This window comes from Somniosus microcephalus, chromosome 4, assembly GCF_052327205.1.
Source record: "Somniosus microcephalus isolate GS21.2 chromosome 4, FLI_Smic_1.0, whole genome shotgun sequence".
Classification (NCBI taxonomy): Eukaryota; Metazoa; Chordata; class Chondrichthyes; order Squaliformes; family Somniosidae; genus Somniosus; species Somniosus microcephalus.
In genome coordinates, this window is record NC_140990.1 from 76,871 (window position 1) to 89,297 (window position 12,427).

Genomic DNA, 12,427 nt, shown 5'->3' on the forward strand with positions numbered 1-12,427 from the left:
AAAGCTACCTGGATTTACACAACCCTGTAGTTTTTGGAGCAAATAACATCAAATATTTTCCATTCCCCACCCTCCTGAGCTTTTATTAGGAATATCTGGCAATTAAGAAAAAAATGGGAGGGTTAGGCTCTTAAAGGGGCGGCTAGCCCTTCCATTTAACTGTGCAGTCAGCAATAATCATCATGGACGAGGGAGGCCATTCGGACCATCGTCTTTCCGAGGCTTCGTCCGTGGTGGACGTAAAAGATCCCACGGACAATATTCAAAGAAGAGCAGAGGAGTTCCCCCGGGGCCAATATTTATCCCTCAACCAACATCACTTAAAAAACAGAGCGTCTGGTCATTTGTCACATTGCTGTCTGCGGGAGCATGTTGTGCGCAAATTGGCTGCAGCATTTCCTTAATGACTTCAAAAGCACTTCCTTGGCTGCGCAACATTTTGGGGGATTTCCTGAAGCCGTGAAAGGCGCTATAGAAATGCAAAGTCCTCTGTCCTGTGATACTGCAAGACCACGTCATCATTTGCAAAGGGAACCGGGTAAATCCTTTGAGAAATGTCGAGAATCGCAGAGCCAGTGATGGAAACATTTGCAGACCTATGGGGAAAGAGCGAGGGGCAGTGGGACTAATCTGATAACTCCTTCTAAGAGCCAGCAACAGGCATGATGGGCCGAAGAGCCTCCTTCTGCACTGTAGGCTTCTGTGATTACAGCAAACAGCCCAAGTCAAAGAGCTAGCATTTGGCACAGGTCTCATTTTTGCATTGGATCAACATAAACAAGCCCGAATGTACCCACTTATCCTGGTCCTGCACAAGACGAACAGACAAGGGCAAACCACCCACTGGGGTCTGTTAAAATTCATGCGTTTTCCCAACACTTCTAACTTTTGTGCTCAGTAAAACCAGGCGGATTTCCCCGAATAAACCTGGCAAATGGAAACCTTCCATGTGCCGGGAATAGGATTTACTGTTAACGACTTTGACTCCCCGGAAACCACGGCATCCTTTCTATCCGAAAAGCTGGTAATTGCCACACTCTGAGACTGGAGTGTTCAGGCTAAATCCAAAATGCGAATTTATTGACCCAGGGTAAAATTACACAGATGCGAAAACACAAGAAGAAGCTAGCAGTCTGATAATTGAGATACACAACATCAAATCATTCTGAACAGCCTTGGTTCTGGTACAGCAGGCTCATTGGAAAATAAAACCAATTCTTCTCAATCTTCAGGCAATTCAGATATTGATAAGCTTCTCGCGGTTAAGTGGGGGAAGGTCTCAACAGCGGTCTCCTCCTCACCACCTGCTTTTCCCACCTGACTGCAGTACATGGACATTACAGCACAGCAAGAGGCCATTTGGCCCAAGTGGTCTTTCAGAACGGGAGGTGGCCACTCACCTCTTGGAGCCTGTTAAGAACATATGAAATAGGAGCAGGAATAGGCCACTTGGCCCCTCGAGCATGCTCCGCCATTCAATAAGATCATGGCTGATCTTGGGCTCAAAGCCACTTTCCTGCCCACTCCCCATAACCCTTCACTCCCTTATCTTGCAAAAATCTGTCTATCTGCACCTTATATGTATTTAATGACCCAGCCTCCACAGCTCTCTGGGGCAGAGAATGCCACAGATTTACGACCCTCTGAGAGAAGAAATTCCTCCTCATCTCAGTTCTAAAAGGGCAAAAAGTATGAGAGATTGGGTCGATTGGGCTTATACTCGCTGGAGTTTAGAAGAATGAGAGGGGATCTCATTGAATCTTATAAAATTCCAACAGGACTAGACAGACTAGATGCAGGTAGAATGTTCCCGATGGTCGGAGAGTCCAGAACCAGGGGTCATAGTCTAAGGATAAGGGGTAAGCCATTTAGGACAGAGATGAGGAAGAATTTCTTCACCCAGAGAGTGGTTAACCTGTGGAATTCTCTACCACAGAAGGCAGTTGAGGCCAAGTCTTTAAATATATTCAAGAAGGAGTTGGATATATTTCTTAGAGCTAAAGGTATCAAGGGATGTGGGGAGAAGGCAGGTACGGGGTACTGAATTTGGATGATCAGCCATGATCTCATCAAATGGCGGAGCAGGCTCGAGGGGCCGAATGGCCTACTCCTGCTCCTATCTTCTATGTTTCATATTTAATCGTGTTTCCTGTCATCCAAGTTTAACATAAAACTATTTGACCAGCAGATGTTTCTTTACTTGATGTCATGTTTTCAAAGGCTCATGCCTCTTTTAATGTTTGTATTTCTGTTTTATCGTGTTAGCTCTCAACACCTAAATTGGGTCTTCCCATTGTGTTCGCTGCAAACCGTAGACCTTTCAGAAGCACCAATGGTTTGTTTCAATCTTTCATTGTTTTAGAATACTTAACGAATTCCCATTTCAAAGCTTGTTTACAACTTTGTTATCAACTGATCTTTATCTCAGAAGCCTGCATTTCAGTTTACAGCCTGTGTCTGCTGAGACTTGTGTCTTAAACCCAGTATGTCTTTTATTAATAATATTAGAATTCTGTTCATAGTACAGGAAACTCTCGATTTACCAGCACCTAAATAACCGGAAATCTCTCGTTAACCGGCAAAATTCAGGAGCAGGTTCAGGTTTTACTTCATATTAGTGGCCGTTCCTGGATCTGTGGCCGTGTAACCGGGGCTCCTGCACCTGTTGCTAAGCAACAGGGACGCTTGGTCTGTGGCCGGAGTTCCTGCACCTGTTGCTAAGCAACAGGGAAGCCTGGATTTGTTGCTGTGTACGGAGCTCTCGTACCTTTTAACTATACCTCTCTGTAATCCGGACTTTTTGATAAACCGGCCCCACGCCGGTCTCGTTGGTGCCGGATAAAAAAGTTTCCTGTATCGTGTGTTTCTCTGAATCGTGGCTATTCCTTCACAGGAGCAGGTAGGCCGGATGGACGGAGCCCGCCCCGCAGGAGGGATTACTTAAAGGGCCGCCCCCACCCCTCCACCCCCATGTGTGCGGCAGTGGGACGAGAGGTTGGAGGAGTCGGCGAACCGCCGCCCGCACACGCGGCACTTGAAGGGCCGTTCCCCGGTGTGGATGCGCCGGTGGGTCGACAGGTAGGAGGACTGAGCGAACCGCTTCCCACACACCGGGCAGGGGAACGGCCTCTCCCCGGTGTGGACCCGGCGGTGGGCCAGCAGGTCGTACGACCGCGGGAAGCCCTGCTCGCACACCGAGCATTTGAAGGGCCGCTCCGCCACGTGGAGGCGCCGGTGGGCCGCCAGGTCGCACGAGCGGACGAACCGCTTCCCGCACTGGGAGCAGGGGAACGGCCTCTCCCCAGCTGCGTGGACCCGCTGGTGCCTCAGCAGGTGGCCGGACTGAGTGAATCGCTTCCCGCACTGGGAGCAGGGGAACAGCCTCTCTCCGGTGTGGACTCGCCGGTGCCTCAGCAGGTGGGAGGACTGAGCGAAGCTCTTCCCGCACACAGGGCAGGTGAACGGCCTCTCGCCGGTGTGGACTCGCTGGTGCGTCAGCAGGTTGGCCGATCGGCGAAACCGCTTCCCGCACTGCAAGCAGCTGAACGGCCCCCCGGCTGTGTCGACGCCCTCGCCGTCCGCCATTTCCCCGGGCGCACCCCGAAAGCTCTTCCCGCGCACAGTCGGGGAATTTCAAGCTCTTTTGTCAGCGTCAAGTCTTTAGCGTTGCACTGTCATCCGCGGTTCAGCAGGCAACACCCTCGCCTCTGAGTCAAAAGGTTGTGGGTTCAAGTCCCGCTCCAGGGACTTCGATCACAAAGATCTAGGCTGACGCGCCCAGTGCAGTACTGAGGGAGTGCTGCACTGTCAGATGGGTAGTACTGAGGGAGCGCTGCACTGTCAAGGGGCAGTGCTGAGGGAGCGCCGCACTGTCGGAGCGGCAGTACTGAGGGAGCACCACACTGTCAGTGGGGCAGTACTGAGGGAGCGCAGCACTGTCAGAGGGGCAGTGCTGAGGGAGCGCCGCACTGTCGGAGGGGCAGTACTGAGGGAGCGCAGCACTGTCAGAGGGGCAGTACTGAGGGAGCGCCACACTGTCGGAGGGGCAGTACTGACGGAGCGCAGCACTGTCGGAGGGGCAGTGCTGAGGGAGCGCCGCACTGTCGGAGGGGCAGTATTGAGGGAGCGCAGCACTGTCGGAGGGGCAATACTGAGGGAGCGCAGCACTGTCGGAGGGGCAGTACTGAGGGAGCGCAGCACTGTCGGAGGGGCAGTACTGAGGGAGCGCCGCACTGTCAGAGGGGCAGCGCTGAGGGAGCGCCGCAGTCGGAGGGGCAGTACTGAGGGAGCGCTGCACTGTCGGAGAGGCAGTGCTGAGGGAGCGCCGCACTGTCGGAGACGCCGTCTTTCGGATGAGACGTTAAAACCGAAGCCCCCGTCTGCTCTCTCAGGTGGACGTAAAAGATCCCACGGCCACTATTTTGAAGAAGCAGAGGGAGAGTTATCCCCGGTGTCCTGGCCAATATTTATCCCTCAATCAACATCACTGAAAGTCATTCTCACATTGCTGTTGGTGGGAGCTTGCTGTGCGCAAACTGGCTGCCGCGTTTCCCACATTACAAGAGTGACTGCACTCCAAAAAGTACTTCATTGACTGTAAAGCGCGTCGGGACGTCCGGTGGTCGTGAAAGGCGCTATAGAAATGCAAGTCTTCTTTTTTTAGTGTTGCAGCAGGTTTGGGAGGACTGAGTGAATATCTTCCCATGCGTGCGCACACACACACAGGGGGAGCAGACCCACTGCCTCCTGAAGCAGTTCAAGCACTTTCCACATGTGTGCTGTTTCTCCCCTGGTAACTGCTCGAGACTCACTGTCCCTGCAGTCAGCGCACTGGAACACTCTCACTCGAGGGGAGTGTGTGTGTATGTGTGTGTTTGTGTCTCTCAGAGCTTTTCCAGTCTCACTCAGGTTTTAAACCTTTTCCCACAGCCAGCACAATCCTCCTCCCATATTCAAAGCGTCTTCGCGTCCTGATGAATCGAGCGAATCTGTCAGAGGTTTTCTTTGAGTTTCCTGTCTGCGAATCCTTCCCTTCTGATACCCTGTGAAATGAGTTTACAAAGGCCATTACTGTCGGTACAGAGATTCAGAACAAACAATTTTAAGAACATAAGAACATAGGAGCAGGAGTCGGCCATTGGGCCCTTCGAACCTGCTCCGCCATTCAATGAGATCATGGCTGATCTTCTGCCTCAACTCCATTCACCGGCCCTATCGCCGTATCCCTTGATGCCCTTACTAGTCAGAAATCTATCGATCACTGCTTTGAATATACCCAATGACTGAGCCTTCACAGCCCTCTGGGGTAGAGAATTCCAAAGATTCACCACCCTCTGTGTGAAGAAATGTCTTCTCATCTCAGTCCTGAATGGCCTGCCCTTTATCCTGAGGCTGTGGCCCCTGTTTCTAGACTCCCCAGCCATGGGAAACATTCTCCCAGCATCGACCCGATCAAGCCCTGTAATAATTTTGTATGCTTCAATGAGATCTCCTCTCATTCTTCTGAATTCAAGAGAATACAGGCCTAGTTTACTCAATCTCTTCTCATACGGCAGTCCCGCTATCCCAGGAATCAATCTCGTGAACCTTCGTTGCACTCCCTCAATGGCAAGTATATCCTTCCTTAGGTAAGGAGACCAAAATTGTACACAGTACTCCAGGTGTGGTCTCACCAAGGCCCTATCTCATCGAAACTTATAAAATTCTAACAGGACTAGACAGACTAGATGCAGGAAGGATGTTCCCAATGGCGGGCGAGTCCAGAACCAGGGGTCACAGTCTAGGGATAAGGGGTAAGCCATTTAGGACAGAGATGAGGAGGAATTTCTTCACACAGAGAGTGGTGAACCTGTGGAATTCTCTACCACACAAGGCAGTTGAGGCCAACTCATTAAATATATTCAAGAAGGAGTTAGATATATTTCTTAAAGCTAAAGGGATCAAGGGATATGGGGAGAAGGCAGGGACAGGGTGCTGAATTTGGATGATCAGCCATGATCTCATTGAATGGCGGAGCAGGCTCGAGGGGCCGAATGGCCTACTCCTGCTATCTTCTATGCTTCTATGTAATTGCAGTAAGACTTCTTTACTCCTGTACTCAAATCCTTTTAGATTCGATGTGAAAATCCTTTCCCCTCTCGTTCCTTTAAAGCCGTTATTCCCTGTTCGACACAACCATAGGTTATACGGCACAGAAACAGGCCATTCGGCCCAACCAGTCTATGCCAGTCCGCAAGCGTGACCCCGAGCTTCCGGTGGCCTGTCACTTTAATTCTCCGCTCCACTCCCACTCTGACCTCTCCGTCCTCGGCCTCGTACACTGTTCCAACGAAGCTCAACGTAAACTCGAGGAACAGCACCTCATCTTTCGATTAGGCACTTTACAGCCTTCTGGACTCAACATCGAGTTCAACAATTTCAGACCATAACCTCGGCCCCTATATTATTTTATATTTTTCTTTTCCCCATGTCTTCCCATATGGCAGTTGTTACTGATTCTGCCATCGCCATTCACACCTCATCTAGAGCCATCTTTTGTTTCTTAACTTGTCCCATTACCTCTCCTTTTGCCTTGCACCATCATCCCTTTTGTCAGTCAATCTCTCCTGCCTTCCATCCTATCACAGACCTTCCCTTTGTTCTTCCATCCTATCACAGACCTTCCCTTTGTTCTTCCATCCTATCACAGACCTTCCCTTTGTTCTTCCATCCTATCACAGACCTTCCCTTTGTTCTTCCATCCTATCACAGACCTTCCCTTTCTTCTTTCCATCCTATCACAGACCTTCCCTTTGTTCTTCCATCCTATCACAGACCTTCCCTTTGTTCTTCCATCCTATCACAGACCTTCCCTTTGTTCTTCCATCCTATCACAGACCTTCCCTTTGTTCTTCCATCCTATCACAGACCTTCCCTTTGTTCTTCCATCCTATCACAGACCTTCCCTTTGTTCTTCCATCCTATCACAGACCTTCCCTTTGTTCATTCCTCCCCTCCTCCCCTGCCTCTGCTTAAAAATCTCTCTTCTCTAACCTTTTCCAGTTCTGACGAAGGGTCCTCGACCCGAAACGTTGACTCTGTTTCTCTCTCCTCGATGCTGCCGGACCTGCTGAGTGTTTCCAGCATTTTCTGTTGTTATTTCAGTCCATGCAGTGTTTATGCTCCACTCGAGCCTCCTCCCGTCTTTCCTCATCTAAATCTATCAGCATAACCCTCGATTCCCTTCTCCCTCATATGCTTGTCTAGCCTCCCCTTAAATGCATCGATACTATTCGCTTCAACCACTCCCTGGGGCAGCGAGTTCCACATTCTCACCACTCTCTGGGTAAAGAAGTTTCTTCTGAATTCCCTATTGGATTTCTTGGTGACTATCTTATATTGATGGCCTCTAGTTATGCTCTTCCCCACAAGTGGAAACATTCTCTCTGTATCCACTCTATCAAAATGTTTCATAATTTTAAAGACCTCTATTAGGTCACCCCTCAGCCCTCTCATTTCAAGAGACAAGAGACCCAGCCTGTTCATCCTTTCCTGATACGTATACCCTCGCATTTCTGGTATCATCCTTGTAAATCTTCTCTGCACCCTCTCCAGTGCCTCTATATCCTTTTTATAATATGGCGACCAGAACTGTACGCAGTACTCTAAGTGTGGTCTAACCAAGGTTCGATACAGGTTTAGCATAACTTCACTACTTTTCAATTCTATCCCTCTAGAAATAAACCCTAGTGCTTGGTTTGCTTCTTCCTCCTCCCTGCTTGAAATCTACGTTACATAGAAACATAGAAGATAGGAGCAGGAGTAGGCCATTCGGCCCCTCGAGGCTATTCCGCCATTCAATGAGATCATGGCTGATCATCCAAGTTCAGTACCCTGTCCCTGCCTTCTCCCCATATCCCTTGATCCCTTTAGCCTGAAGAAATATATCTAACTCCTTCTTGAATATATTTAATGAACTGGCCTCAACTGCCTTCTGTGGCAAAGAATTCCACAGGTTCACCACTCTCTGGGTGAAGAAATTCCTCCTCATCTCTGTCCTAAATGGCTTACCCCTTATCCTTAGACTGTGACCCCTGGTTCTGGACTCCCCCGTCATCGGGAACATCCTTCCTGCATCTAGTCTGTCTAATCCTGTTAGAATTTTATAAGTTTCAATGAGATCCACTCTCATTCTTCTAAACTCCAGTGAGTATAAGCCCAATCGACCCAATCTCTCCTCATACGTCATTCCTGCCATCCCAGGTATCAGTCTGGTGAATCTTCGCTGCACTCCCTCCATGGCAAGAACATCCTTCCTCAGATAAGGCGACCAAAACTGCACACAATACTCAAGGTGTGGTCTCACCTAGGCCCTGTACAACTGCAGCAAGACATCCTTGTTCCTGTACTCAAACCCTCTCACTACGAAGGCCAACATACCATTTGCCTTCTTAACCGCCTGCTGCACCTGCATGCTTACCTTCAGCGACTGGTGCACAAGGACACCCAGGTCTCGTTGCACTTCCCCTTTTCCCAATCTATTGCCATTCAGATAATATTCTGTCTTCCTGTTTTTGCCACCAAAATGGATAACCTCATATTTATCCACATTATACAGCATCTGCCATGCATCTGCCCAATCGCCCAACCTGTCCAAGTCGTACTGGAGTTTCTCGGCATCCTCCTCACAGCACACACGCCCACCCAGCTTTGTGTCGTCTGCAAACTTGGAGATATTACATCTAGTTCCCTCGTCTAGATCATTAATATATATTGTGAATAGCTGGGGTCCTAGCACCGATCCCTGCGGTACCCCACTAGTCACTGCCTTCACCACACGGACTGCAGCGGTTCAAGAAGGCAGCTCACCACCACCTGCCCAAGGGCGATTAGGGATGGGCAATAAATGCCAGCTTTGCCAGTGACACCCACATCCCGTGACCCACAACTCGCTGCCGACGGAAGTGGTGGAAGCGGAAACACTCGGGGAAAAATTGAGTCGCGCCCCCGCTGGGGCGCCAACTGCGCTAGTTAGCGCACCGAAAAAATTTGCGCTCCCGCGGCCGAAATTCATCAGTAGCGCCCCGAGAGGGAAGTGGGGCGCTACTAGAAGCGCCCCGCCTCCCTCTTGGGGCGCTGCGAGGGAATATTGCAGCGCTACGTGCCGCGCTCGGCCACCAGGGATCGGAGTGCCGGCAAAAGAGCCCGGCACTCCGCAGGCGCTTCAGAGGAGGCCGGGGACCTCAATGGTGGGGGCAGGAGCTGGCAGGCGGTCAGCAACAAAAATGGCCACCCGGCACCGCCCCTTTAATTTGCGCCGCTCCGGCCACAGGTAGGCCGCCCCTGACCGTCGGACATAGCGTCCGGCGGTCGGTCAGGGGGCGCTACCGAAGATCACGGCCGGGGCACGAGTGGGGCGCTGCGCACGGCGATGACGTCATCACCGGCGGCGCAGCGCCACAGGGCGCTAACGGTTACCGGCGCTGCTAACCTCCTGCTAAATTACGCAGGAGGCACTGGCGGTGCCGCGCCCGGGCGCTAGTTGCTTTGCGCCCCCTTAGGGCGCTAACGCGAGGTGCAAAGCAACCGAATTTTTCCCCCTCAATGTTTTCAAGGGGAGACTGGATAGGCACTTGAGGGAAATAAACTTGCAGGGCTACGGGGATAGAGCGGGCGAGTGGGACTGACTGGATTGCTCTACAGAGAGCCGGCACGGACTGGATGGGCCGAATGGCCTCCTTCTGTGCCGTTATGACTCTATGGGCTGGATTTTCTCAATGGAGACGTGCTGGAGGCGGGACTTCTGCTTTCCGGGGTTCAGTCCCGCCCCCAGCGACGTCTGACCAACGCACGCTATTTTCCCTTGATTGGCCTTGTTAAGCCTGCCCAACGGGCTTACCGGCCAATTAAGGGAAAGCCGGTGACAGATGACATCAGCGTATGACGCTTCATCTGTTGAAAATGTTTTGACAGATGAATTGTCAGCGTTTGACAGCTTTGAGAGAGTTAGCGTGCAGGTACAGCAAGCAATTAGGAAGGCAAATCGCATGTTGGACTTTATTGCAAGGTGGTTGGAGTATAAGAGTAAGGAAGTCTTGCTACAACTGTACAGGGTCTTGGTGAGACCACACCTGGAGTACTGGGCACAGTTTTGGTCTCCTTATCTAAGGAAGGATATACTTGCCTTGGAGGCGGTGCAACGAAGGTTCACTAGATTGATTCCTGGGAGGAGAGGGTTGTCCTATGATGAGAAGTTGTGTCAAATGGGCCGATACTCTCTGGAGTTTAGAAGAATGAAAGGTGATCTCATTGAAACATACAAGATTCTGAGGGGGATTGACAGGGTAGATGCTGAGAGGTTGTTTCCCCCTGGCTGGAGAGTCTAGAACTAGGGGGCACAGTCTCAGGATAAGGGGTCGGCCATTTAAGACTGAGATGAGGAGGAATTTCTTCACTCAGAGGGTTGTGAGTCTTTGGGATTCTCTGCCCCAGAGGGCTGTGAATGCTGAGTCTTTGAGTGTATTCAAGGCTGAGATAGATAGATTTTTGGACTCTCGGGGAATCGAGGGATATGGAGATCGGGCGGGAAAGTGGAGTTGAGGTCGATGATCAGCCATGGAGGAGGAATTTCTTCACCCAGAGAGTGGTGAACCTGTGGAATTCTCCACTACAGAAGGCAGTTGAGGCCAATTCATTAAATGTATTCAAGAATGAGTTAGATATATTTTTTAAGGCTAAAGGGCTCAAGGGATATGGGGAGAAAGCAGGGACTGGGTACTGAATTTGGATGATCAGCCATGATCTCATTGAATGGCGGAGCAGGCTCGAGGGGCCGAATGGCCTACTCCTGTTCCTATCTTCTATGATCTTATTGATAGGCGGAGCAGGCTCGAGGGGGCCGTATGGCCTACTCCTGCTCTTAATTCTTATGTTCTTGTCAGTTCGAGGTCTGTGGATTACGAATCCAGTAAGATAAGCAGCATGCCAGCCACTCTTAAAGAGGTGAAGGTTGGCCCCTCTGAAAGCGGCGGATGAATGGCGGCCAAGCTACCCACAATGCGCCGCACGCCAGAAAGCGCTCTATCTCGGCGGCTGGCGGGCGCTGCGCCTGCGCAATGGGATCGGGCCCAGGGCAGCGACAGGCGGCGGCGGATCCGCTTAATGTGTCAACCCGGGCCCCTCCTCACCGAGGGCTTTCACATTGGCAATCCCCAGGCTGTGTTGGACGTTTAGCAAAGCCCCGCCATCCCTCTCCCCGAGGGGAATTGTTTTTTTTGCTCGGGCCTTTGCTGATTTTCACCCTGGGGCGGCTCCTTACCTGGTCCGGACCTTTCGCCCCCTCTCCCCGCCACTGCGCACGCTCAGCCACTTCGACATGCGCACTCAGCACCTCCCGGCCCGCAGATAGGGCGTATTCCCAACCGCCGCGCATGCTGGGTCAAGAGGGCGGCCATGGCAGTCGTGCAGGGTCTTGGTGAGACCACCCCTTGAGTATTGTGTGCAGTTTTGGTCGCCTTATCTGAGGAAGGATGTTTTTGCCATGGAGGGAGTGCAGCGAAGATTGGGGGCAAGGTACTGACTTGGTTGGCAGACAGGAAGCAAAGAAACATAGAAGATAGGAGCAGGAGTAGGCCATTCGGCCCCTCAAGCCTGCTCCGCCATTCAATGAGATCATGGCTGATCATCCTAATTGAGTACCCTGTCCCTGCCTTCTCCCCATATCCCTTGATCCCTTTAGCCTTAAGAAATATATCCAACTCCTTCTTGAATATATTTAATGAACTGGCCTCCACCGCCCTCTGTGGCAGAGAATGCCACAGGTTCACCACTCTCTGGGTGAAGAAATCCTCCTCATCTCAGTCCTAAATGGCTTACCCCTTAGACTATGACCCCTGGTTCTGGACTCCCCGGCCATCGGAAACATCCTTCCTGCATCTAGTCTGCCCAGGCCTGACAGAATTTTATAGGTTTCGATGAGATCCCCTCTCAATCTTCTAAACTCCAGTGAGTATAAGCCCAGTTGACACAATCTTTTCTCATACGTCATTCCTGCCATCCCAGGTATCAGCCTGGTGAATCTTCGCTGCACTCCTTCCATGGCAAGAACGTCCTTCCTCAGATAAGGCGACCAAAACTGCACACAATACTCAAGGTGTGGTCTCAACAAGGCCCTGTACAATTACAGCAAGACATCCTTGTTCCTGTACTCGAACCCTCTTGCTACGAAGGCCAACATACCATTTGCCTTCTTAACCGCCTGCTGCACCTGCATGCTTACCTTCAGCGACTGGTGCACAAGAACTCCCAGGTCTCTTTGCACTTCCCCTTCTCCCAACCTGTTGCCATTCAAATAATAATCTGCCTTCCTGTTTTTGCCACCAAAGTGGATAACCTCACATTTATCCACATTATAGTGCATTTGCCATGTTTCTGCCCAATCACCCAACCT

At 51.1% G+C, this 12,427-nt stretch overlaps 1 protein-coding gene across 1 annotated transcript; it reads right to left on the reverse strand.

Annotated features, from left to right (window-relative positions):
- Positions 1-1,050: 1,050 nt before the first annotated feature.
- Positions 1,051-11,337, reverse strand: LOC147117927 (uncharacterized). The gene is made up of 2 exons (XM_085984278.1): positions 11,297-11,337; positions 1,051-5,042 (listed from the first exon to the last, which is right to left on the reverse strand). Exon 2 carries the CDS (start codon positions 3,583-3,585, stop codon positions 2,941-2,943), a length of 645 nt encoding a protein of 214 aa, XP_085840404.1. The 5' UTR covers positions 3,586-5,042; positions 11,297-11,337; the 3' UTR covers positions 1,051-2,940.
- Positions 11,338-12,427: the final 1,090 nt, after the last annotated feature.

Excerpts from the sequence above, each read along its gene's own strand:
- LOC147117927 (XM_085984278.1), bottom strand. The coding sequence starts at position 3,585 with ATGGCGGACGGCGAGGGCGTCGACACAGCCGGGGGGCCGTTCAGCTGC.